Source organism: Chiroxiphia lanceolata, chromosome 8 (genome assembly GCF_009829145.1).
Source record: "Chiroxiphia lanceolata isolate bChiLan1 chromosome 8, bChiLan1.pri, whole genome shotgun sequence".
NCBI classification, from domain to species: domain Eukaryota; kingdom Metazoa; phylum Chordata; class Aves; order Passeriformes; family Pipridae; genus Chiroxiphia; species Chiroxiphia lanceolata.
Window position 1 is genome coordinate 1,598,526 of NC_045644.1, and position 27,881 is coordinate 1,626,406.

At 40.4% G+C, this 27,881-nt stretch overlaps 1 protein-coding gene across 4 annotated transcripts; it reads right to left on the minus strand.

The window, feature by feature from the left end:
* Positions 1–2,480: 2,480 nt before the first annotated feature.
* Positions 2,481–21,692, minus strand: TIAL1 (TIA1 cytotoxic granule associated RNA binding protein like 1). Of its 4 annotated transcripts, none has more exons than XM_032694294.1 (12): positions 21,470–21,692; positions 14,915–15,011; positions 11,559–11,657; positions 11,210–11,264; positions 10,811–10,898; positions 8,836–8,911; positions 6,414–6,522; positions 6,034–6,129; positions 5,863–5,947; positions 5,448–5,571; positions 4,833–4,972; positions 2,481–4,094 (listed from the first exon to the last, which is right to left on the minus strand). In XM_032694294.1, the coding sequence occupies exons 1-12, from the start codon at positions 21,496–21,498 to the stop codon at positions 3,977–3,979; spliced, it is 1,116 nt and encodes a 371-aa protein (XP_032550185.1). In that variant the 5' UTR covers positions 21,499–21,692; the 3' UTR covers positions 2,481–3,976. The 4 variants fall into 4 exon arrangements, with proteins under 4 accessions (XP_032550185.1, XP_032550184.1, XP_032550186.1 ...); XM_032694293.1 differs by having other exon boundaries at positions 11,559–11,708; positions 21,470–21,685; XM_032694295.1 differs by lacking the exon at positions 21,470–21,692 and adding an exon at positions 9,379–9,751 and having other exon boundaries at positions 14,915–14,982.
* Between the last annotated feature and the right edge of the window lie 6,189 nt (positions 21,693–27,881).

The window sequence follows — 27,881 nt, forward strand, 5'->3', positions numbered from 1 at the left end:
TTCTTTGATTTGAAATTACAGTAAAGGGGGAGGGAGGATGTTATCCAGGTGATACTGAAAAGCAGAACAATTTTTAAATTTTTTTGTTTTTTTAAACCATCAACTAGATTCACAAAAGTTGCTGAAATGAAACACAACAAAGACCTTCCCAGCAGCTACTGCCTTGCAAGTTGCCTTTTTATGAACAGAAACTTCATTACATAGTGAAATCCTTAAACCAGTGCTGGACAGGCACCACATATGATCAGAACAAATGAATTCTCACTCATTTTTAAAAGAACAGCTTCCCTTTGCTATTACAGCAGCAATCCAGACCCCAGACTGTACCTATATATGAAGATTCATGCTGGAAACAAGGCAGTTCTTCGCAAACCCCATCAATTTTTTGGAAGGATACTGAACAAAAAATTGCCTGTATCTTGCAAAGTAAGAACAGTGCAACAAAATCTTTTATTGCTGACCAGGAAACAGTTTCATGTGAGTAAAACAAACACATGTGCCCTTGTTCAAAAACAGTCAGATAATTAAGAAGTATCAGACACTAATCATGTCCATACAGTTTAAGTCTGCTTCCTTGTGTACAAACACAAGAAAAACAAATCACTATTTTTTTTCTGCAAAACTAAGCCTTATATTCACTGTGAGACTTTTTTGAGTGAAATGAAGGCAATGGTTCTGGTACAGTGAATAGCTTCTCATGAAGTTATCTTAGCAAGCAAGAAGGTTCTGCAGGAAGAGTATGCCTGGACACTGTTAAAAAATATACACAAGGAGGCAGGACTGATGAGAAGCTACATGTAACCTTAGATTCACAGCCTTACTACTGCAACTCTGCAAAATACAAAACGATTTCATAGGAAAAGTTTTAAATAAAACATCTTTTACATGATTGCAAGTGCATAGTTTACAAGTTCAGCCTTGTCTGCCTGTTGTCAGTTTTACAGCAAAGAGGGACAATGCTTTGACAGATGACAATACAGGATAAGCCCTTTATCATGTTTCACTTTTATTGAACATCTTCTGCAAAGGCAGATTACAACCCTGGGTTAGGTTGCACGCATCAACTTAAACCATAAGAAATCAATACTTTTTGAAATCCAAATCCTAGTGGTGAGGGGTTAGGTAGTGGTTGGTTTCTGCAGTTAGAGAAATTACAACAGTGTTAAGTGTCACTCATAAAAGCAGTATGGTGCAAGAGGCTCTTTGGTGCCAAAAAATCGTCAGTGATGCATTTATGAATGCTACTGAGTAGAAAGCAATCTAATTTACAACTCTTCCTCGCAGTGCCATAGAAACATTAAAGGACTCTGGAGACTCCCCTACCTTGAACATCTGCGAAGAAATATCACCATTACAGAAAAGCTGTATAAAAATCAATGACAAAAGACTGAAATCAGAAGGTATATCCTATCTTTCATCCTGAAATACAGGTCAGGTACGGCCCAGCTCTACAGCAGGCATATTAAATAATCAGATTTAAAGTGATCTACACATTGAGACCTGAAAGATCACTGCCTTAATCTCACACCCAGTTATATGGGCATTTAAGTGGCAATGTACTTGCATCATCTAAATCTTCAGTAAGAACATACTGCTTATATACCAGCATGCATCCAGAGCACAGTCTATGTCAAACACCTACAGTTATGTAGAAACCCCAGATTTCAAGTGAAGTCTAAGAAACCCTAAAGTAACTCGCAATTTATACCTCTACTGACTCGTGATTTTTTCAAACAGCTGAGTGTAACAAAAACACAGACTTACTGGTGAGGTTTTTTTTTCCCAAACTACAATGTATAGGCCGATCCTCGCGTAGATATTCACATATATACAAAATTTATAGAAAAACAAGAGTCCTGCAGACAAGCTCCCTATCTTGAGTGGAGAGACACTGGGTACAGCAGAAAGGAGAGCCAGAGATAAAGGGTTGATTCTGTCCCCACGAGCACTCGTGGTTCCACACTCCCTTCAGCCATTATTGCAGGCATGAGGTGCCCAGAGCCACAGGGACCTCTGGGTACAGCTGAGCCGACTGACTGAGCTGCTCTGCCAATATATCTCACCTTCTACCCGATCCTAAAGTCAAGGAACTACTTCACATGTCAACAGGAGAGGAGGAGAAGCCCCCTCGTGTGATTTGCTACAGCAATCAGGGTAGTTGTTTGCACAGCCTGGCTGGGTTGGACATCACTGCAAGTCTCCGTTTCAAAACAGACTATTCTAACTCACAACACCTGCATGGTGAGAAACAGAAAAGGTAAAATGTACAGCTCCTCAGACACTCACTTAGAAACTACCATCTCCAAATTAATCAAACTTTCTGTTTCTTTTAAAATGCAAGTTTGCTTCACTGAACTATCACTGCAAATCCTACTCCTCCTGTTCCAAGGGTGCTGCCTCGGCGTGTTCCAGAACACAGCTGAGACATTTGCACCCTCTAGCTGTCATGGGGAGGACACAGTACTTATATCTAACTTACATTCATTTTCAACTTCAAATTTATTGAGGCAGTTTGTATCAATGTATCCATAAAATAATTCAGAAATAACCCAAGTATACCATTGAAACATCTTCATGATTTATCCATTTACACACTCAGTACACAAACAACCCAGCCTCTGTACAGGTTCATCACATGCAAACCACCCAGAAAGACAAAAACTTTAATTAAAAATAAGTCACAACTCAGTGTACTGTTTCAACTGCATCTCCGTTTACCAAATGGCACATTGAATAGTCTCTAAAATAAGATGTTTTTAACAATCTTGTTAAAAAATTCTTGGGCAAAATATTTCTAGACTTAAAAAACATCAAGATTTTTCAAAACACTCAAGATACTATACAACTTATAATAACCTTGAAAGAGGTTTACAAGGTTGTTAACCAAGGTATTTACATACCAAATAATGTAAAGCAAAAAATTTGTATTTCTAATGACAAAAAGGTGATGCATTAAAGATTTATGAAATTAAAATTAAGGCTCTTTGTTATAGTTCTTTATGTAACTTTACATATTAGCCAACTTTGGAAATGTCAGTCTTGCACATTCTTGTCAATCTACTGCATTTAAAGCAGTAGAGTATATTAAGTATTACTTTGAATAATTACATTGCTACTTCTATGTTTGAGCATGCTTTTGAAACACTGTAATTATGAAATATTTACAATGTGTAGCCTTCAAACTTTATGTAAAAGCCCAAGTATGACTGTCTGATTTCAATACAAACAACATACTTGTAAAAACGTTTTTACTTCTCAAAATTAAAAGTAAATTACTACAGTTTTAACAAGCAAACCAGCTCTGAAAAGTTTTAACGTGTGCCTGAACGTGGACAGTAAAAGTTAGGCGAAATTTCTCAGACAGTACTGTTTTTCATTTCAGACTGAACTATTTGTTGTATCAGACTGTTCTCTTTAAGCATGTAGAAAAATTAAATATTTTTTTTAAAAAATTCTTCCAAGACCTACATACCCTTTTGAGCTATGCCCACAGGTTTCTTGAAAACTCAATACTGTCTCCCAGCTTGTGGTGATTGGTCCACAGTTTATTTCAGGATGTGTGTTCAGCTAAAAGCAACTTGCTGTTTTCCAACCTCATTTCTCTTTTAAAAGCACAATGATATAAAACACTGACGACAAAACAAAAAAAAAATGGAATGGTAACCTAAGGATCAAATTTGTTAGCCATTTCTCCTACTATATCAAAATTTGTAGTCAGAATTGTCTTTATTGACTTTATTTTTAATTTTTGTACACAAAGAAAAACATGTTCATATCCATCATGAACAAAAACTTAAAAAGGCAGAACTAGAAGACATTTGTGTCCTTCACCAAAGCAAAGCTGTGCTAAAGGTTCCAAACATTTCCATTTTTAAAATAAATATTTTCTTTTTTCATTGTCTACATTCCAGTCTTCAGAATGTCACTGGAAACTGCAGCCTATCATGAAATACACACTTTAAAACAGAGTCCCAGCTCACTGTGTTTGGTAACTTGCCATGCCATATCCAGCTTGGTTAGGTATTACAGGAGCACCTTGTCCCTGGGCAGGCTGAGCACCAAATCCACCCATCCAGGCAGCAGATGGAGATTGGCTTAAAAAGAAACAGGATAGTTAAAAAAAGGGGGAAAATTATTTACTAGACAACATGCTAAAAAAAGAACTTAAAAATATATTTCCCACACAATCTTTGTACCAAAATAGAACAATTTCTTCTTCTCTTCAGGTTAAAGCACTACAACATGTGCTTCATGAAAATATCATGAACTTTTCAAGAACAAAGGAAAAAAAAGCCCCACAAACCTTGGGCACTGGCTGCATAGGGCACCCACCTCCAAAGGCATGTACACACACAAGTGGCTGGAAGTGAACATCAGTGATCCAGAAATGCAAAAAATACCCAGTGCCTCACTGGCATGAATACAGTGATAGGTTTATCAGGTATTAAGATGTTTAATTGGCAGCAGATAATGAAGATAACTTGAGTAAAACAAGTTATTTTAAAATACCCAGGGTCCCTGGCTCACACTCTCCAGTACTCACCAGTTCAAGTCAGAATCCACCACGTGTTTAGGTATCGGACAAGACCATCCCAAACTCCCCCACACGAGGTGGTGTTTGTGCCTTCCCCACCCCCATGGAATGTGCCACCAGGTAGCAGCCAGAGGGACTCACCCGGGTGTGTGTCCGTGGAAATCACCAAACACAAGCTCTAAGCACACAGGAGCCCACCCAAGGTTTGACACCTTGTGCAATCCTTGACCTAAGCGAGCCCGAAACTCAGATGCTGCAGTTCTTGGAATAGTCTACGAAACTAAATAAAATTACTTACTCTACTCCAAAACCCTGTTGATTCCATGCTTGGCCATACATTCCATAGGATGGTACTTGCCACCCGTTAGCCATATATTGCCCGTACTGCTGGGGATTCCCATAGACTTGGCTCCACTGCCCCCACTGGCTGTAATCCACCTGGGGAGAGAACAATCCATCACACTTCAGCCTCCACACATGGTTTAGGTTGCATTTGTGCTGCTGAAGGCAGTTCTGGCTCTATCAACCACAGGGCTAAAACAGGCAATAATGAGATCAGAAGAATAAGACAGCACTCTGATTTAAGTAGATCCTTGTACTGAACAATGTATTTGGGGGTGCTTGAAATACCAAAGACTATCTGGTTGGACAGTCCCCTGGTCTGCAGTTAGAGAAACAGCAAGAATCAGAATTACCTCAAAGTTTCTCCCTATCTTGAATCATATCCAGAAGACAGTAACAGATATTCCATCAAAATCACTAGCCCAATTTGATGAACAACTGGAACATAACTGAGACAGAACATGGACTTTCATAAGAACTCCATAAAATTTACCCATTACAACTGGGATGGCATTACAAGTATATAAACAATTGCTTCTGTAATGCAAAGAAAAGGTTAAACTGCAGTTACCTGTTGGAAGTTTTTAGTCATATCAGGGGATTCTTTACCCCAATAACACTTAACAACATGTCCTTCAATTGTGGTTCCATTAACTGAAACAATAGCATGTGCAGCACTTTCATGGGTTGAAAATCTAAAGAATGTAAAAACAAAATAATGTTATGCTTTACAGGACTTCCACCTTACTGTTAAAATACACTGACTCCATACATACAGCAAATCCAGGGAAAAACATCTGCTTTCACAAACATTCATCTTCTCGGGTAAAAAGACTGGTGGCCACTTTTAAAAGTTCCAAATTATTCTATGAACATGTGGTGACAGCTTTTAATGCATCAGGAGAAATTCAACCAAGTGAAATTACAGAAAGATGAGACATTACTACACGCACAGACCCACAGATCTGACTTTTCTTTGTCCATACCTGACAAATGAGTAACCTTTTTCTGGAAACACCCTTATTTCCATAATCTGTCCAAATGGGGAAAAAGTCTGTCTCATAAGTTGATCTACAACATAAAAAGTTTTCAAATTAGTAACTGTCTTGGTGTCCAAGAAGCTTCAATAATAAAAAAAGCAATAAAACAGTTCATACCTGTTAGCCCAGAGGCAATTCCTCCACAGTACACAGTACAATTTTTTGGACTTGACTGATTTACTACGTCTTCAAATCTCAATTGTTTTGTGTTATCTATAAAGAGAAAAGGCTGGTTTTCAGCAGTGGGACAACAGTAACCCAAGAGTCCCAGATACTCACCTTGTATACCAGTATGAATTTCACATTTAACAAAAACATTCAATATTTTATGACAGACCTGTATTGCCACCACTCTACCAAAAAATCTATTCTTTTAAGATCTGGAAGGCAAGCTAGATATGTAATTTAAGTGACATGAGTTTGGCTTATGTTTCATTCCCCCACTGAGCAGTGACATGCAAGCAAAACCACAACACAGCATGACATGAGGGTCTTACTTTCTTGTGTACTTTTGGGGGCTGGTGGTTTCCGCGTTGCCCAGTTAGTTCTGATCTGGCGGCCTCCCAACCACTGGCCTCCCATGTGTACAATAGCATTTTCTGCATCCTGGGGACATCAAAAACAAAGGTTACAACACTTCCAAGCAAGAAGCTACTTCTAAGAAAGACTTGGTCGTCTGTTAATTCTGTTGAAAAAATCAGTAACGGTACTAAGGAGTGTAGGAAACTCAGAACAATCCCAGCAAGCAGCCAAAAATTAACTGACATGAAGGCAACTGGTTATAGAGAAGGCCCTCAGAAGTCATCTCATAAAACCTTCCTCCCACCCATTTTCTAAACACAGGTTAGAATCCAACTGCAATCACACACATACTACCTGTACATATGCCACATATATATATACACACATACACATATCTATACCATATATATGTATACTATACAAGCACCTCTATTCGAATATTCAAAAGCTGCCCAAAAAAGTGCACAAGTCATGCAGATGCCAGAAGCAACTACTGAAATAAAACAACTATCACTGAAAAAAAAAATAAAAAATTTGCCAATTGACCATACTAAAAATAAAGAAGTATATTTAATAGTAACAGAAGAAAAGTCAAAATACTTGAATCGTCGAAATCCCTCACTAGAAAATATTTTAGATATAACCCAAGTAAAATTTACACCATGCAGTAGGTGTCTGCAAAAGACCTTGTATAAGATCTAAATGTGGGGTTTTTTTCCAGAATCTTACTGTGCACTCAACATAACAGATCAAGTTTAGGTAGAAAAATTCTAAGTTTGGGAGGGCTAAATGGTAGTTACAAAGCAGCTGCAATGCTGAGATACAAACGACTGAGTGTTGAAGTTTGCTTTTATTTATTATTTGCACACATCCCCTGTCTGCTCTCTGCAGACATGCAGTAGATGTCTGAATAGACTGCTTTGTAAGTTCTCTAAATATTAAAGTCATTGCATGAACACATACAAGAGTCTGTGGCCCACGTGGCTTAAATTCTTATCTTGAACATGACTTAGAAAACTATCTAAGTTCACAGTGGAAGCAGAAACATTGAGTAAGCAAGGGATAAGTTGGTTAACACCTGCAAGAAGCAATTTTTTCCCCAGCTGCTTTGAAAGAAGAGAGGCAGAGCAAATAGTCTATGTTTGGAATGCTTTTCCAAGGGCACAAAGTTACAGCAAAAATCTGCCAAGCACAAGGGCCAAAGGAAACAAGGACCAGCTAAAGGTGAGCTCTCAGCATCGTCCTGCCTCACACTGAAGGCTTCTCTTCTCAAACTCACTCAGGACCTTGATATTTTTAAGTTGTAATTACACAGAGTGCTCATTTTGAAAACTATACAGAAGTGAAATTATGGAAGATGACCAATAATAATAATAACAAAACCAGGAAAAAACCTAAAAGACAAAACCAAATCACCAGACAATAAAACCCCCCTATTTATTCAAGCACCCTCCTCTCCCAAAACATAGTGAATAAGTTACAAGCTGAGTAGGAAAGAAACTACCTCTAATGAATCTTGCTGCTAGTTTTGAGGATCACAGCTGTGACAAAAATGGAACAGAGCCCAGGTCACAACTGATCCAGTTTAACGTAGGAGTTTAATTTGCTCTTAACTGTGGAATGCATTAAGACCTCAGGCTGGAGTACCTGAAGTCTGGGAACATACCCAATTCCCCAAATGTAGAAGAATGACAATAAATTCTCAAAAACAGGCCTTAAACTACAAGCTCAGGACGGTTGTACCATAACCCTCCAGGTACAGCTGCTGTGTGAAAGAAGAGCAACCAGGACATAAAATTTAGAAGTACTTTTTAGTGCTACATTTAGAATTCATGCAGCAATTCTCTAGAATAAACACAGCTTTTAAATCGGAGTTTTCATGGCTCAGTCTGAAAAGTATCCACTGACTTCTGTAACATTTCCCCTCCAGTCACAGAAGCTGAACACAACTGTAAGGTAAGGGAAGAGGGTACAAGGAAATAAAAGAGCTATGCCTTATCTATTGCAGCTGTAACAGGGACAACAAAACATCAGTGGGAAAATACCCTAAATCAAGGCATCCAATTGCAGTATCTTATGGCATCTGCAAATCTGAAGGAAAGAAATTCCAACTTTTTCTTCTGATTACAACAGCTTCTGTTACACAAGAGCCAAAGACATTCCTTATGACTACACAAACAGGCTTTATATGCTAAAATGCTGAACTGTGTGTGCTTTTCCTATACATAATATTTAAGGAAAATGATTAAGCTTTCCCATGTTGTCCTAATTGTACATACAGCTCCTGTACATGTAAATTGATTTCCCTTGGTGAAGTTAATAAATAGCAAATACGTAAACGAGCAAACTAAAAGGGGAAAGTAGGAACTCTTTTAAATCTCCATTGTGATTACTCACCAGTTTGTTATAAAAAGATACAAAACCATAGCCTTTTGACTTTCCAGTTGCCATATCTTTAACTACCCGTGCATCCCTGTGAAAAGAAGCACAGCTATATGAGGGTAATATTAATAACCTGCAAAATAAAAACTAAAAGGAACCACACACACTGTATTGTGAGCATAATTTTTTCTTATAAATTCAGTTAGCCCTAAAACTACAGTCATTCCTGAACTCTCCCCTATTGCTTCTTTACCTGTTAGAAAAAAGCAGTAGGACAAAAAAAATAACATGTAATAAACATGCAACCTATGCACATAACCTATGCTGGCTATAACTAGAATGTTCAAATTTGAAGTATAAGAGAAACAAAGTTTCCTTTTCTAATATTCTATTGGCTAGGGTCCTCTAAGGTTTACTGTTCTATAAATTACTGTAACAATTCTATCTAATTTACCATGCATTTTCTAAATAGTTAAATGTCTTCTGCCTAGTGATACAAAATATATGAAATATTAAAAAAATCGAAAAAGAGGAAAAAATAGGAATTAAAAGGCATACATGGCCTGTTAACAGATTTCTTTATTTTTCTTGGTCAATTCTCTACCATCATTTTGGAGTTTGGGTAGCTGTAAATTTTGAAAAATTGACATTTTCAGAAATTTAAGAAAGGAGAATAAAACTAACAACAATGCTAAGCACACCAGTACGAAAACAACAAATTTACACAGAAATTTTAGTGAGTAAGTTAAAATGATTGGAAATATAGAACTGCACTGAATATAGAATGTTAAAATGTAAATACTAAAATATGTATATATAAATAATGTATAATAAGAATAAATAGAAATGAGAAAAAATCTACAACTGAGTTCCAGTGTGCACAGTTCCTTGCAGTTAGCCTTCAAGATCCTGTCCATTCTTATGAGCAATTCTGCAAAATAACCAGAATGCTATTACTTTTAATTGTGACTTGGACTTTAGAAAAACTGCAGGTCTCAGGTATAAATATAGATCGAGAAACAGAAACCTGAATTATTCTCTTTAAATTGATTTTTAAAACAGTACTACTTACCACATTAAGAGACAAAAAGCAAAGTAAACAAAACAGCAGAGGTAAGAAATAAGATTTATGATTCATTTAAAAATACGCGTACAGAACAAGAGAAAAATAAGAATTTTGTTCTTAGAAATATATTCCTGTAAAGTAGTACAAAAACCTTCATGTGCAACTTTTAAAGATTTTTATAAAGATAACGTGATAGAAGATTAACACTTTTTTTTCCAGAACTCTTAAGCACATATATATATTTTAGCACTCACAAGGATTCTTGTAATGTTCAGTATGTTCAATTAGGACACCAGGTGATTCAGCATCACCTGAATTGTCTATGAGAAGTTTAAAGAAACATTTTCTTAACTGGCAGAAATGTGCACATATTATAAAGCCACCATTCTTTAAGATATTATAATCTTAATTCATCCCACTATTATCCAAAAAAAGGAGATTTCATTCTCATAAGTACCAGCTTTTTTCAAAACATTCACAAGTTATTAACTGGCTGCTTCACAGAATTATATTCCAATTGCCCAATTTTCCATACTGCTATGAAATGCAGTATGAACCCATAAGACACACACAAGGATACAACAGATACCAGTTTTTAAGTCACTGCTCTGTACATCAAACTCTCAACACCAAAAAGTCACACTTAGGAACAGTAATTAAATTTTAATAAAAAGTTGAAGGACATCAGCATATAGATTAGGTTAAAAGCACATTGCTTGCAGCAAATCAGAGAACAATTACAGTACTGTATTTACAACCATGAGAGATACTGAGATACAACCCCTCTTTACTACCCACCCACCCACCAGAGCAAAATTAACATCAGAAAAATTATCTCATTAGATAACAAATAACATTTCATCTTAGAAACAAATTCTATCACATTTTCTGACTGCTACTGGAAATGTTTATGATGATACTTACGATATTTTACCGAAAGGAGCAAATGCTGACTTGATGTCTTCTGTTGTTATTTCTGGACTTAAATCCCCAACGAACACATGGAAGTGATCTGAAAATAAATAATTTACTAATCAAATATTTAACTGCTATCTAAGGTTGCAACTCCTGAGAAGGTGATGTTCTGCACACGGGACTGGGAACCAGGAACGCTCAGGATTCCATTTGATGAGCAGCAGCAATTTAATCTGTCCACTCCTGTTTCCCCAGTTGTAAAGCACAAACAGAAGAATTAGTTTGCAAAGTTCTATTAAACACAAGATGGGAAGGAGAGAAGTTATGTTTCAATGCATTTATGACAAATCATTACCAGGCTGTGAAGTATTTGTGTAGAAGTGATATTTGTGGCATTACATTACTTACTGGATGTATCTTTTTTCTGGCTACTTGGTGTTGTTGCCCAGTTTACTTTGACCTCCTGAAAACAAGTATAAGATTTAGTATGAATTCACAAAATTATTGCATCATTAAGTTCATTCAAGGGTGGGTTACAACTGTCAATGTTTACAAATCATTCCATATAAACCACCATCATAACTAAAACATCACAAATGATACGTTTCTTAAACAAGACACACTTTTTTTAAAGTCAGTATTCTAAAAATATTATTCTAACAGTACTAAAACTCGGTAAACATCTTCAACAGCTTTATTAATACTTTCACACAAATCTATATTGTTTAAATCTAAGATTACAATGTAAGCAACTTACCTTTCCCAAAATTTTTCTCCCATTCATAGCAGCTAATGCAGCAGCTGCATCTCTGTGTTCATAAAATTCCACAAAGCAATAAGGGTCATTGCTTGTATGCTGCAAAACAGAAAATCCAACAGAAGAGTTGACCCTTCTGCTATCGGGTTGCTGAGAAGAAAATCCAGGAAAATATATTACTCATAGCTAGAAACTTTCAGAATGATTTGCATCAGATTTATGAAATTGCCTTTGACATTACACTTAAATGCAAGAATTATTAAGGTGGACTTTTTCTAGCAATTTCTGAAGACAGTTTACTTTGAATGAGGACTGAAGTTTACTGAACTAAAAATAATTCAAGTACCAGAAAAGTGATCTGCAGACTGGATGGAAGGGGGGATAGAAAGGGGGAGAATGGAGAGAAGAACAAAAATGATCAACTGCCTCATGTGTACACTCAAAGCTTGAAAGGTTTGTTCCCCAGATACATTTTCACCAATTTTCTTCTGTCCTATTTAAGAAGTCTTTTCTTTTATTTGACTGAAAATCACTAGCAGACAGCAACCTAGAAGTTGCATATTCTCAGTCTCAAGTGAAAAATGCCACACCCAACAACTGGAAAATAATCTTTTTAAAAAAAACAAACTCAAAACAGTTTGACTGAGGGAAAAAGGTACTAATCAGGCTGTCAACCCTGTTATAAACCTCAGGTACCACCTGTTTTTGCAGGATGGGCTATCAAATCACCTTTAAAATACCAACTGACAGAGATCACTGAAGGCATTAATGTACCAGAGTATAAAGTGCAAAGACCAGAAGAGTTTTCTGAAAAATTGATCAAGTGGAAAGGGTGACTAGAATGCCAACATTAACACTGCCTTTGATCTACCCCAAAGATGTAACAAATACAAAAACTCAAACCAAAACATCTCCATTAACTGCTCTGCAGCTACAGGGACCAAAAGTTGATAAACACTAATGTTAAACTAAACAAATTATTTCTCACAGGGACAGGGAAGGGTCGAGCACTTGGAGAAACTGCTTTGGCATCAGTGTTCATGTATATCAAGCTGCCCCACTGCCAGGATGAATGCATCTCTAAGAGGAGGCCTTTTCCAGTATCACTGTGTATCTTCTGACAACTCTAACACACTCACACTGATGAAGAAATTCTAACCCTTCCCCCTAAAACTGGATTGTACACCTTCAAACGTCTACATCTGAACAAGGGAAGCTATTGAGATGCAACAGTTGAACAGGTCACAAGCCCTTTATACACCTAAAATGATCAAGCAGTCTGAAGTCAACCTTCTAAACACTGTCAGTACCTGATGCACAAGGAACAGTTGGGAGCAAATGTACCTGACATCATAAAAAAAGAGTTTCAGTCACAAAGTGCTCTACAAGCAAACTCACCTCAGATGCCCCAAAACAGAAAGCCTTAATTCATCCCTCTTCCCCCAGCACTTTGGGAAACCCATTTAAGGCCTCCTCAGCAAATTTAATGCCGTTTATGCTTCAACTGAAGTGCAACTTTACTTTCAGCTTGTAGGAAGATCTTTAGCACTGAGAATTTGTCTGCAGACAGTCAGATCTTTTGGTGTTCAAACTACCTTCAAATGCTGTCCCACCACCCCCTGAATATTATATACCCCCAAAACAAACACTTGGAATCTCTAAACACTTGACTTGCTCATGGCACATTTCTGCAAATGAAAAAGAATGAGTTGATACAGCTGCTAAAAACTGAAAAAATCAAAAAATTCTTAGAACATTCAGGTACAAACTTGGCTGATAGTGGTAATAACACTGGACAGGTAAGAACCACTTGAACATGACTCAGTTCCCAGGAAAGGTTTCCCACCCACTGGCTGGAAGGATGAGCAGCATGCACAGGTAGTTTGACAGCTGCAGGCCAGTCCCAGTGCAGAATCCAACCTGCACTTGCTGAGTGGTTGGTGGCAGGGGCTCAGCTCAGCCCAGTGCAGTCACCTCTGTGCCACTGAATACAGCTGGAGCAGTCTTTGTTTATCTACTTACTTCATAAAGATGTCCCACTTATGTATATCTTAAAACCACAAAGCCTCAATCAGGGTAAAGTGAGTGTTAGAATTTCTCCTCTGGGTCTCAAGAAACCAAACTGATCTAACAGCTCTCAGTCAGCCTGAGGTTGGAGCAGCAGCACCTTATTTCTGGAGAGTGTGACAATCAAAACTGTTTCTTCAGAGAAAAACAACTGTGCTCTCTCTGCCAGCCTTCTGTTACCTTTCTCCAGCAAACTTACAGGAAATGTGGCACAGCTTAGTGTCACATGGGAAATTATTAGTCCAGACAAAGATGAGAGTGAATAAAGAAGCAGTAAGTGGTTAATAAGGAGCTAAAAACCAACTAACAAAAAGCTGTGTGTCACAGTGAAAGGAAAACAAGTCCACAGAGGAGTTTCTAGCAGCATTCCTAAAGAAGTCTGGGCACAAGACTTGCCTTTTAAAATTTTCATTAATAATGTTAACAAAAAACTAATGTGACTGTCCTCAGGAAATCTGTAATTACCAGTTAGTATAAAGCATAAGAAGCAGTAGAAGTGGGAAGAGAGCATAGAAACCAGGGTTGAAGGACCAAAGATTGAGCCTAGCAGAGGTTCTGATTAGTCCCTGCCTGCTCCAAGTTTATCAGTTATAAATGCAGAAGGAAGGAAAAATATCAGGGAGCCAGAAGTTTTCTAGGATGTGTCAACCACAGAAATGGTCACCAACCCATTGCAAACACCAGAGTATTTGCAATGGAGAGGAGAAAGTATCAATACTTACCAGCACTTTGTACAAAAGAACTTATCTGGAATTCTACAAAAATTTTGTCACTTTGTTTCAAGGAAAAATTAATTTAAGAACAGACAGGTGCAGATGAGCTATTTTTAATGGCACAGAAGAGGCTCAGGAAGAGCCAAACTTATTTTGAAGGGTTTTTTACTTTTCATCCATAGCAAAGTAGCATTTATTGAAGAGGGAGAAGAATTACTGACAGTCATGTTCAAATAAAGTGAGAAATGTCCAAAATAACCACGAATAACACTTGGTACAACAAGGTTTCTGATCATCAGAACAATGTGGTTCTGAAAAGAGGTGGTAACAATCTTTCAGATGAAGTGGAATCTCATCACCAGCTGATTAAAGGTATGTCAGGGCTACAGGCAAAAGCCCAGGACTGCACACAACAGGTCTCTCCTGCACAGTCATCCCCAAAGCCAGCACAACCAACCTAAAGAAACCCATCACCAGCAAGGCCAAAAGAAGCCCTCAACTCACTCCATTTATTTTGGACAACTCAGGACAAAGTTACATTACATTTGTTACCCCCCTAGATGTGGAAGGCCTTACCTCTGTTATCATTTTACAGCTTTTGCATGGTCCAATCTGGCTGAATAACTGAAGTATGAGAACTTCAGTCACATCTCTGGAGAGGTTTCCTACATAGCTACACAAGGAAACAAAACAAACAAACAAACAAAAAAAAGAAAAAAAAAAAAATCAATATTTTAAACCAGAAATTTTCACCTTTTCAAATGTAATTACAATTTTAAAATCTTAAATGACTATGAAAAAAATCTCCCTTTAAACATCACAGACATCTTAAACACAGTATTTACAAATTATTTCCTATAGTTTTAACGCAACATTCATATAGTTTCTAAATTATAAAGCTGGCCACACAACTGAGATCCTGAAGCTTGATTCAGACAGAATACTGGACATCAATATCTAGTGCCAATCATTTCCTTGGCAAAGAAATGTCAAAAGCATGAAGAACATTGCTCAAGAAAGTTGGGCAGAACAAGCAACCAAATGGGCAAAGGTATTTTAAGTTTCACTTCCCACTGAACATCTAATCCAGAGCACTTCTGAATTTGGGGATGAACCCACATCCAACTCCCAGGAGCTCAGGAGCAGCTATTGGACAAACTGTGCTGCCTTGCAAGCAACCAACTCAACTTTTCTGTTTTCCTGAACATTTGGAAAACCAGCCCACTCACCAACACACACAGCAATTTATGCAGCATTATACCATAGGAATGCTCTGTACAGCATCATCTGAACAGCTCCCACCTCTGTCACACTCCCCAAAATTCTGACAGGGTTATTTCAATATCATGCAGATTTCTGTGTTGTTTGTTTTTTTTTTATTTGTAAATCTTGAGAAATAATTCCAAGTTTTGAAATACTGATCAAGTTCAGATAAGACTCCGAGATTTCCCAGGTCAAAGATGGCTGAGAAAGTCATGAATGCAAAACTAAATTCTTTTTTAAAATGTGACTAATTTGTAATCCAATTGTAACCAGTGATCATTTAAGAGAAAGGCTTGTCACACTAACAGATGTCAAAAGCCATCAGCAGAGGGGCATTCCTCATCCTCACAAATAAGCCTGTCAAGACAGAAAGTATTCAAATGTAACCAATAAAGTGAGTAGAACTTTTTGTGATTTAGCTGTTGAAAGAATTCAGACTTTACTCCTTTTGCTCTGATTTGTTACAGAATGTCATAATACAGTAAACTAAAGTCAGTCTGAGCTGTTAAGACACTTCAGTAAACATAAATGTGAGGCAGCATTTCTTAATCTGTGCACAGACCAACTTCTTTTGAGTCAGGTAAGAGCTGGGCACTGAAATCACTGTAACAGGCACCCTTTAACATCTTGGAAAAGCAGTTCCTACGTGTGACAACTGGACTTTCATCTGCCTTTGGCAGAATTAGAAAGGACTCTGTTTGTTTTCATCTGAGCACCACACAACGTTATCTACAGATGTGTGTTTATGTCACTCTTCTTTAAACACTATGAAACAGTTCTGCAGTTTCTCAGTCAGGACTTCAACACTACACAAGATCCAGAGTGAGTTTCTTACATACATCACATCACCTGAATATAGAAACAGCCATTAAACCTTTCACATACTCAATACTTTCTTACTAAATACACAGGAGTTAACAGAAGTCATTAATAGACGTGTGTATCATTAAGAAGCATTTCAGTACAGAAGTTAAAAACTGCAAAATTCTGTAAGACTCTTACAGGACAAACTGTCCATCTCACTGACTTTTCAGTTCTCTATTCTGAAACTTAGCAGTTAAACATTTATCCCTACCTTCCTTCTGAAATATTAACTAAATTTTTGTTAATCATTCACCAAGATTGAATTGTAAATCACTAAAACTGCAAGTGAAAATATTAACCTTTGCAGAGGCTACTAAAATCACACAGAAAATATAATTGCCAGTGGGAATTCCCATATAAAGGGTCAGCAGTGCTGTGAACTTATTACTAGTGCTTGTTTCCTTTTTACCCTGTTGAACAGTATTAATCAATACCACGCTTTCACAGCACACTGAAACAAGCACCTGGACACTGGCAGTGACATGGAATTAAATACAGTGAAGTCCTATTAACATTATTTCTACTGCAAAATCAGATGCAGTAAGTAAAATTAATACTACCAAAAACCCAAATATCCTCCTCTTCTGTATAATATTAATACGTACTTTGGAAACACAAGAAGTCTGAAAAGCAATCTGAAGAAGTCTTCTTGTTCTGACCAAAAAAAAAACCCCAAAATAAAAAGGCCAGGAAAAGCCATTCCTCAGAAATCTATTCAATTAAGGGCAGATAAATTACACTGACTGCTGGAAGAGATTACCAGCTGGTTTTCCAATACCACTACATCTTCAGCAAGGTAGCTGTGAGTGAGGCTGTTGCATCACAAACCTTAGCTGTGAAACAGGCTGCCTCTTCATAAAAATCAGCAGTGTAAATCTGGACCACCTGCCTGCTGCATTCAGATGGGATGTGAGGACCTACCAGTCCATTAATTCTCCAAATGCAATGATAAATACTGCCTTGGTGTTTAACATCACCACAGTCAGAGGCATTCCTACCTTTCACAAGTTTCTAACACTCCAAAACTTGAGTAATACACACACTGAGAATAGTGCACACTAAAGGGTCATGTCACAAGGACAACATCCAGAGAGACTCAAATCCCTCAAAATGCACGTAAAATACGGGAATACAAACATCTACAAATCTGAAAGAAACAGTACACTAAAAAGTAAGACTTGATGATTACTTTAAGCAGGTTGCAGTAACATCATCTCCTTCAGTACAGTCAGAGATGACTTTAAAAACCAACATTCAAGCAAACACCTTCAGTGTAAATGTTTGAATATCACAGAACTGTTGAAAAATGTATATTCAACACATTAGGAACAGAGAGCTTACCTTTGTGGAAACACAACACCTGGCTGAGCTGATGCTATCACCCACCCTCCCCAGCCAGCCTGCTGCTGCACCAGCTTTCCCTTTCCTAACTTCATTCTACTTTATGAAATCAGAATTATCAGAACCACACCCCAAGAAAACATAAGACTCTCAACATGCTATTGTATGTTATTTCAGTATTTTTGGACTGATACAGTCTAGAGGATATATTGTGCAAGCTTAAAAAAAATTATAAAACCCAACAAAAAAGCACTTACTATACTTTTATAGGCTGTTGTCATGGTTAATGTGACAGGGCAGCAAAAGTTGTGGCTTTTTGCATACAGGCAATAGTGTTTGCTCCCTTCTGCAAGTCTGAAGGACTTAAATACCAACTAAGAAGCAGATACACAAAGAAAACCCAACCCATAGACAGATATCCTGATACAAATTTCAATATATTACACTAGAATAACAAACCACAGAGACCTTGTAGAACTATCAAAAGAATACAAGAAGCACATTATCAGTAAGTAATGAGTTTTAGAACTAAACTCTTTCTTTCTACTTGAGTGCAAAAATCCTCTTTGTGAAGGTAAAGAGGTTTGTATGGTATCCTAGATGGGGAGGGAAGCAAGGGACAGTTACAGCCACTACTTTTAGGTCCACAAAAGTCCCCTACATACTTTTTTGAGGAAACACAGTAAATGTGATTTCACTGTCACACAGACAACATGCAAGAAATGGCAGTTCCCATATTTAAAAGAAGAAATCACGATAAGCAATAAGGTAGAGTGATGAAGAGCCCAGAGAAGTTCTAGCAGCATCTCTGCCTAATGCTAGTGAGCGACTGGAAACAAAATAATGCCACAGAAAATCCACTCTGGAGCCTCCACTGGCAGCCAACATTCCTCTGCAGGAGAGCTGAACTGAGAGAAGGGCGAGAGAAGTGAATCCCAGCAAAGTCTTACTTCTGCACCCCATCCACATTCCAGGACACTTGGAATACTCCATGGCAAGGCTGATGTGATAGATAACAACTTGTAGGTATTCAGTGACTGCTTGTGAAGTCATTGAATACCTACAAACCACACAAAACATTCCTAAAACCATTAACAAGAAGAACATTCAAATTTGGAACTTTTCTTCTGGTTATCAGTGAGAGCTGATAACAGCAGCAGCACATCAGGTTTCCAATAGTTTAGTTTCCACTTGAAAGTAGAAGCAGGACTTGGATAGAGCCTGTGAGATCTGATAGCACTCAGAAAACAGAGCTTTCAAGTGCTCTATTAAAAAAAAAAATAGAAATCAGAAGCCCACAGTTCATCTTAGGACCAGCTAAAAAATTACATGTGACAGATCCTACAAAAAGGCCCTCCTTTCTGGAAAGCTTTTTGGCAGAAAATATGGAAGGTTATTCTTCACATTTCTATAAAGGCCTAAGAGTTATGAAATGTGAGAAATAAAAATGCAAATGGTGCCTATTTTCTATATTAAGCCTGAGAAAATATTCTGAATTCTTAGAGGTTCATGACAGACCTCTCGTGATTGCAAACAACGTAACAGTCCTGTAACTATTGCAAAGGAAATGATCCTAATTCCTGAGATATTCAACATGGGCATAAATGTGAGGTGGTTGGGTAAGTTTGTCTTTCTATAATTAAAAACCATTGCTTGCAACTGTTAAAAAAGAAAATTCCTTCCTAACTTACAAGGTTAGTTTTTCGCTCCTGAAGGAATAAATGAAAATCCAAAGACATTCATAATGTATTGCTTTAATTATCAATCAAGTGCTTCTGCACATGGTCAAATGGCTACTGAAAGAATTTGTTCTTCCCTCCCTCCCCTCCCTAAAATAAAAAAAACAAACAAAGAAAACTTAGAAGTTCAATTTACAGTATTTTCAGTGAGTTTTATTTATGAGATCACAACTGCTCTACATGCAAAGCATTACCCAGGATAATAAACTTTAAAACACAACTTGCAATTCTAAATTTAAAGATATTTCAGATGAAAGTAGGGACAAGAGGGTGATGTAAGAAATGCCACAGTGAAATTTTTGTCTTCCATGCAAGAAGCTTTCAGATAATTACAGGAAAGCAACCCTATGTGACTGTGGTTACTACAGAACTACCAGGAAATTAATGTATATGCTGTTTATTAGTTTGACAAATTAAACAGTCACATGTGCAATAAAACATTTTGGGCAGCTGCAGAGCTGCTACTTTCAGACATCTCAGTACAAATGTGTTTTGTCCTTCTTAGTGACAAGTGGGCTAAGTCACCCATCCTTGATGGATGTGTTAGTGAGCAGAACCCACTCCCAACGTGCCACCAAAACTTGTTAGCAGTAAAAGAACACTTTAAAACTTAGTGGAGATATAGCACTTATTAAAAAAAAAAAAAAAAAAAAAAAGAGCCAATCGTGAAGAAAGGTACCTTGAAAATAAAACTGAGTAAAAACACTGTGTGACTTTGCCCTTTTCCCTCCTCCCCTTCTGCAGCAACACTCAAACCTATGCCCACTATCAGGGCCAAGCAAACTCGGACCACCTGGGTAACCAACACAAAAAGCATTTCAGATTTACTTAACTGTGCATCTCAGGGAGCGAGGTCTAAGTACTTTATACTACACCACGAACAAGTCAAAACAACTTCTGCAGACACAGAAAGGAGAAAACACACAAACAGCCCGGAGAAGCCTTAAATGCCAAGTCATCATTTTGGTAGCGAAACCGATGAGACCTTTTACTCTGTTTCAGTAGCTTCTTTCAAGTGGCCTTCAATCCAAACTATCTTTGATAGCTTCTCTGAAGGCTACTGTGCCAAAAACTAAATAGACAAAGATTTCATTTGCGCTGTCCCGAGCTGTGTTTGTCATCCGGGCAGCCCGGGCATGAGACCGCCTTTCTCACAGGGGCAGCGGGGCTCACACAGCCCCGAACACCCTCTGGCAACCGGGACCGAAACCCCACGAACTGCTTAAAATCATCCACAGCGCAATCACAGGGGGCTCCAGCGCCCGGACACACGTACGAGCCGACGGGACAAAGAAAATTCATCAAAACCGTACCTGCGGAGTTGAAACGAACTCAACACCACCCCCTCCAAAAAAAAAAAAAAAAAACAAAAAAAACCCAAACCTCAAATTTATAGTTTTAAACAGAAAGCAGATGACAGCCGCCGAAGGGAGTGAAACTGCCCAGAGAGACGCGGCCAGCACAGTTACTCCTTTCCCCAGGGCCCGATACCCTGTTACTGAACCGCACCGTGACACGCCGGAGGGAAAAGCGATCCCTCCCGGCTTCCCGGCGCTCCCCATCCCACCCTGCGCCGGGAGAGCACAAAGAACTTCCCCAGCGCCGGGACCGGGGCGGCCCGGCACCCCCGGGGGGGGCCTGGGACCCCCGGGGCACCTCCAACACCCCGGGACGGCCCCCCCGGGCCTCCGGGGATGGGCCCGGAGAATTCCCGGGCCCGGCTCCGGTTTTCCCGGTGTTTTCCCCGGATCGCTGCAGCGCGATCCCCCCGCGGGCCCCGCGCTCCAGCCCGGACCCCGCTCCCGGCCCTCCCAACACGCTCCGCCGCGCTCAGCCCCCTCCGCTCCCCCAGGGCCCAGCGGGACCCCCCGGGGGCGCATCCCCTCCCTCAGCCCGCCCGCCCCGCCGCCCGCTCCCCACTCACAGGGTCCTGGGCTGCCCGTCGTCTTCCATGATGGTGGGCGAGCGCCGCTCTCCGCAGCCGCGCCCCTGGGGCAGCGCCGGAGGGGCCGGGCCGCGCGGGGAGGCGAAGGGAAGGCGAGGAGGGTGCGGGCGGCCGCGGCTCGCCCCGCTCGGCGTGGCCCCCACGCCAGGTCCCGCGGCCGCGGATCCCGAGCGGGAGAGGCAGAAGCGGCACCACAAAATGGCGGCCGCCACCAGACGCTCAGGAAGCCGCGCTCCGCGCATGCGCCGCCCGCGCGCGCTCCCGGACCCGCTTCTCCTCGGCGGCGCCGCGGGGCACGATGGGGCTCGTAGGCACGGCTGGGCGCGGCGCGGTGAGGGGCCCGGGGGGCGATGGGAGTTGTAGTTCTATCCTCGGGGCATGGAGCAGGAGGCAGCGGGAGGAGAACTACCGCTCCCGGCATGCCCCGTGGCGGCGGCGAGGCGGGGGCGCGCCCTGGTGGCCGCGATTGGCCGCGGGCAGCCCGGGAACATTCGCTTCGCTCCGGCCACCGTCCTGATCCATGATCCTGGTCCCCAGCCCGGCACTGAGCCCGATCCTGATCCTGATCCTGATCCCGAGCCCAACACTGACACCAGCCCAGCCCTGAGCCCAGCCCAGCCCTGAGCCCGATCCCGGATCCTGGTCCCGAGCCCAGCACTGAGCCCGATCCCTGATCCGGGTTCCGAGCCCAGCACTGAGCCCAGCCCAGCCCTGATCCTGATCCCGAGCCCAACCCTGATCCCAGTCCAGCCCTGATCCCAGTCCAGCCCTGATCCCAGTCCAGCCCTGATCCCGAGCCCAGCCATGATTCCGAGCCCAACTCTGATCCTGATCCCAGCCCTGATCCCGAGCCCAGCACAGCTCAGTCTCGGCCCCAGCCCCGACCCCGATCCCAATCCCAGCCCTAATCCCAGCCTCCACCCCCGCCCCAGCCGAGCCCCGATCCCGATGCCATCCCTAATCCCAGCCCCTTGGATGGACTCTGAGCAACCCGGGCTGGTGAAAGGTGTCCCTGCCCCTGGCAGGGCACTGGGACTGGATGAGCTTTGAGGTCCCTTCCGACCCAAAGCATTCCATGGTTCTGTGACTCCCGAGCCCACAGGATAATTTCCTACACCATCCACACCCACGGGCACTGCCCGGGCACAGCCCGGCGGGCTCCGGGGCATGAGCACGGTGCCAGATCATTGTAAAAACCGGGAGATGGGGGAAGCTTCGGGGGCTCTCCGGGAAGAGGCATCTACCCCTTTCCACTCCAGATCCCTCATAACAAGGTGTTACAGACACTGCAGGACTTCACCTGCACTTTCAGCAGAAGCATCAAGCAGTGGTTTCTGGAAACTCCTCTGGAAGCCCTCTCCTTCTTATATATCAAGCATAAAAATCCCTGACTGACATCATTAAACTGTTCTTGCTACCAAAAAAAAAAAGGCTAAATGGAAGAATTTTTATGGCAGCTTGCTTTTCTTTTTCTTTAGCTGGTGAGAAGCTAAGTTAGGAATTGTCAGTGAGGAAATGGATCAGAATAGCACAGGCAGAGTAGGAGCATCTTCACATGCAGTTGCTGCAGATTAATCACAGCACTCTTATTCTGGAAGAAATTCAGTTTGTATACATATGGAATATTCAAGCACTCTTAAATACTCCTCCTCTTCCAAAATAGTAACATCATAGAGAAAACTGCCTATATACTTACCAAACTAGATATTTTCGTGCCTGCTGCTCACACAGTAATGTTTTCCTCTCTTTAATTTAAACAGGCAAGACTGTTGCCAGGCACAGATTTCTGGAAGAAATTATTCCAGCACATGGATGCAGAGAGAGGTGGTTTAAGTAACTTTTTAAAATGCATCAAAACCACAAAAAGCTGAATATATAAGGACTTACTGGGATACTCTAACCACGGGTTTTGAAAAGCCAAAGATCTGCGTGCAAGCCATCCACGTGGATTTGGGGAGCTGCAAATCAACCCACAGCACTGCTCTGTGGGTCCCACAATCACTAGTGGATCTGTGTAATCCACAACTGGCAGCCTGGAGCCTTGGCACAGAATATGTGGATTAGGAATGCCTCCTGTGGGCTAAAAAAGTGATTGAAACCAGAAGGCATCATTTATATATATATTTATATATTTTTATATATACGTACAGATCGTGTAATTCCATTTTGAGGGTTGGAACCAGATGACCTTCAAGCTCCCATTCCAACCCAAACCATTCTACAATTCTTTGATTCTCTAATTCTGTGATTCTGTGATATGCTACTCTGAGAAGAGGAACTTGATTTACAGCAGCAATATATAAAAGTCATCTTCTCTTTCAGAGATGTGTGGTTTCGTAAAGGTGATGTTACCAAAATGTTTTAATTATTCTGCCATATTTAAAATGGCCAGCTACCTCCAAAAAACAACCAGAAGAGCACTAAATGTTATTCTCCTCTTACCATAACAAAGAATTGCACTAGAGCCTTAATAAAGTTTCACCCAAACCTCACTTCATCCCCTTTAAACTTTGGAGTTTTCTGCCTTTTTTTTTTTTTTTTTCCCAGCATTGCCTGGGAAACTTTTTGAAAAAGTAGCAAGTGAGAAAAGTCATGTCAGAAGATGCATTTCTGAATATATAGGTTTTTATATATACATTTTTATATATTTTATATTTATATATTTATATATTTTATCTACATATGTATGTATATATATCTATGTACATCACTGGCCAGCATTAGGAATGTGCAGCACTGTCAGAGCTGCCAAGTCCCTGGCAATGCAGGTATCTTTGTTTAATGCAGCAATAAAAAAACGTTATTTTTTTAAAAGCAGGAAAAATTATTTCCTGAGTTCAAGCTTTCCAGATTGCATTAATCAAAACTCAGGGCATTGGTGCCTCTATTTTATTTTGTTAGTCATTTGAGGGTGTAGGAATGGCGTGAAGGGCTGACTACAGAGATAATTTGTGCCAAATGACTCCAAAATTAATGACTGCAAAAAATGCCTAACAAGTTTCTTAAACCACACCACGTTTTTCCATCCCTGAAGCCAAAGAGGCTTTTGGTAGGACCCCAGCATTGGTTCCTTACACCAGCCCAGGCTGTGGCAGGAAACCTTCACCAAAATGGAGAATGAGAGGAAAGAAATGGGTGGATAGTTTACTAGAAAATGGAACTTCAGCTGAAACGAAAATTTTCTTCTTGATGTGAGTTTAAAAAGCAACTAAGTCTTGTTTCAGTTGCAGAGATATTCAGGGTCCCTGCAAAATGTGGGTGTAGATTTAATTACACCAAAATCCAAGGAGGGAAGCACTTTATAGAGCAATCAGGCACGGACTAAATCCTCTCCAAGTGCACCCTGAAAGTGGAGTTTTTCTGCTGGGTTTAAAGACTGACAGATTTGCAGTGTTCCAAGTGTTGGATAGCACTGATCCCAGGAGAACTTCTCTGGAAACTCCACCTATGCTTTCCCATGAACAAGTGCCTTTTCAAGCTTTGTTAACAGGGAGACCAGTCCCAGCCAACGTGGGTTTAGCAAAGGTAAGTCCTGCTTGACCAACCTGATGTCCTTCTATGACAGAGGGACCTGCTTGGTGGAAAAAGCTGTGGATTTGGTCTATCTGGACAGCAGTAAAGCCTTTGACACCATTTCCCATGGCATTCTCCTGGAGATACTGGCTGCCCACAGCCTGGACTGTGGCACTGTCTGGTGGATGGATGGCAAAGCCCAGAGAGTTGCCCAGTGGGCAGCTGATGGCACAACAACATTCCCTGAAAACAGTTTTCACTGTTTACTCTAGCAAAGGAATTGTTTTGGACCTGCCTCTTGATTTATCTCTTTGTCAGAGCATCTTATCTACTAGAAATCATTGGCTTTGCATACCTTGTCCTTAATTGCAAGGTATTCATCTGGCAGCTGTACTGTGGCAGTGAAATCTCACAGAGATGGTTTGCCAACCTGTCTTCACCTCAGCTCTAAAATCAAAACACTTTTAAATTACTTTTTTTGCTTTGTTTTATTCTACAGAACCTGCGTTTCACAGATTTGTGAAGAATATCGAGGCACAAGAAAGGCTGGAGTTCCTAATAGTCACCTCAGACTACTGTGGGTCTACCCTGAAGGGAGCACGAGCTACCCCTGGAGGGGAATGTGGAATTAGGAATAGGGACACCCCAGGAGGCAGGAGCCAGCACTGCTTTCCCAGAAGTGAGATGGAAAGTAGGGAACAGGAGGGGAGAAATCTGAATGAGCTGTTCTCATCCAGCACAACCCAGAGAAGCAGTGATGCTGTGAGATGCAGGAGGAAGGAAACTAGACTTAAATACAGTCTCTTCTTGCCCTTTGTCAACCTCACTTCAACAGCAAGGGAGCTAGGCTTGATATCCAGCCTCTTTTAAATCTAATTACTCTGATTTGTCTTCCAAATTACTCTTCCAAAGAACAGCAGGTGCAGTGGGACTTAAAATAACTCTTCAAATATGGACATTTTCAGATGTGTAATAGAAATACCTGGGGCAAAGTCTGGAGGTCTCCTCACAGCTTCTGCCCAGCCCTCAGTCAGACTTGCCAGGCTCCTGTGAGTGAACTGGGATGCAGCACAAAATTATGGAGCACAACCAGGAGAAGAGCCTGAACTTAAACCACGTCCTGAGAACATGCTTTCCACTCCTGATCTCGATTTTTTGTTGTTTATTTTACATGTTTACTCTCCCCCAAATCACGCTGCTTCATCTGCATGAAATGTATTCATGTTTTACCTGATTTAGCTTAGAAGGAGTCAGGGCCAATAGTCTGAGCTATTTGAATTTTGCAGCTGCTGAACACACACATACAGACACACCCAAGTCTCTTCTCTCCCAGCAGACAGGTGGGAAACCAGACCCAGGTCAGGATGGGAGCTGAGCAATGTAAACTAATTAAATAATAATTCAAAAGTAATTGGAAAGGAACTGTCAAATTATTAACATTTTTAAAAATGAGAAAACATGAAGAAGGCTCAGTTTGCTGCTTTAAAATGCTCTTTTATTTTAGCTGCACCAAAATGTTTTTTTTATTTTACTATCAGTTACGTTTTACTAAGAGGAAGAAATCTTACCTGTAGGTCAAAACCAGAAGAGTCAGTCAGTTCTCTTTTTTCATGTACCTCATCAACCCCATCAACTCTTCTAAAACATCAGGTTGTAATGACAAATTGCAACCAAGAAAACCCAGAAAGAGCAGATTTCATTGCAGCTTTATATATCAGATAAACACCCTCCCTCTACTTATCTTAAAATTTGAGCAGGAGACTGTGAGAAGGCAGAAGATGTCTTCATCAACTGTTCCCATATAATTCCTCTCAGCTGGAAGTGTTTCTCACATGGAAGAATAACTCAATCAGGAACTATCCAGGGCCTTTACACATCAAAAGGTCATTCCACCAAAAATAGACATAAAGATGCTGCCAGTCTAATGAAAGTTTAGTTCAAATGCCATCCAGAATTTGTCATCTGTCAACGTTCTTGCTTGCAAGAGGAAAACACTCATGTATTCTTAAATACAAGAGCACTTTCTGCTATGTCACACTGTTCCTGTTTGATCACAGTCTAAACTCTGGAAATGCACTGGGTGTGATCCCACAGGAGCAAAATGGGATCTGGTAAAATCAGTGAGCTAAATACACAAATAAACTGAGGCAGCGTCGCTTTCCTGAGGTTAAAGAAAATAAACTTTGAAGGCTGTGTCTCTGCCTTCACTGGAGCTGCTTCCAAAAGCTGGAAACTCCACAGCATCTTTATCTCTGTTGTTAAACCAAATAAAAACAATCCCAGATAATGTGACTCCCTGGCCATAAGAGGAGAGCTCTGCTTGGTGAGCACTGAGTGGAGGATGGAGCAGGTCCCAGCATCCCTCCTGTTGCTCTCCAGCTCTGCTCGTCTTAACCCCAACACTTCCAACAATTCCAACACTCTTTTTTACTCAGGACTTCACTGAACATGGAATTTGCAGGACCTGAGTTTCAACAAGCTCTTGACTGATGCACTGACAACTGTTGCTTTGTTTTTCTAACCAAACTAAAACACCACACGGTTGCTGTACCTTCAATCTGTTGAAAATTTCCCACCATCTGCTCTATGTGATGATTTTCTCAAATCTGCTTATCACAATTACCCCAATTTTGATTCTTGCAGTTCAAGAGTTTATTGTAGCAAAGCCATGAAGCAGAACTGTGTAAGATGTGCCTTTATTTGCCTGTTCAGAACCAAAAGAGATGTTATTCCAAACTACTGTTGTAGGACCTAAGTTTTTAAAAATTAACTTCTGCCCATTCTGAGTATTTCATAATCACTCAACATCTTTGTTTAATTATGATAAATGATGATGGACAAGAATACTACACTGGGTTCCTGTGACTTCTTTACATTC

Coding starts and splice junctions, on each gene's coding strand:
- TIAL1 (XM_032694293.1), bottom strand. CDS start 21,498: ATGGAAGACGACGGGCAGCCCAGGACCCT. Junction 5,948..6,033: donor AATTGCCTCTGGGCTAACAG/GTATGAACTGTT, acceptor TTTATGTTGTAG/ATCAACTTATGAGACAGACT. Junction 4,973..5,447: donor TGACTAAAAACTTCCAACAG/GTAACTGCAGTT, acceptor TTCTCTCCCCAG/GTGGATTACAGCCAGTGGGG.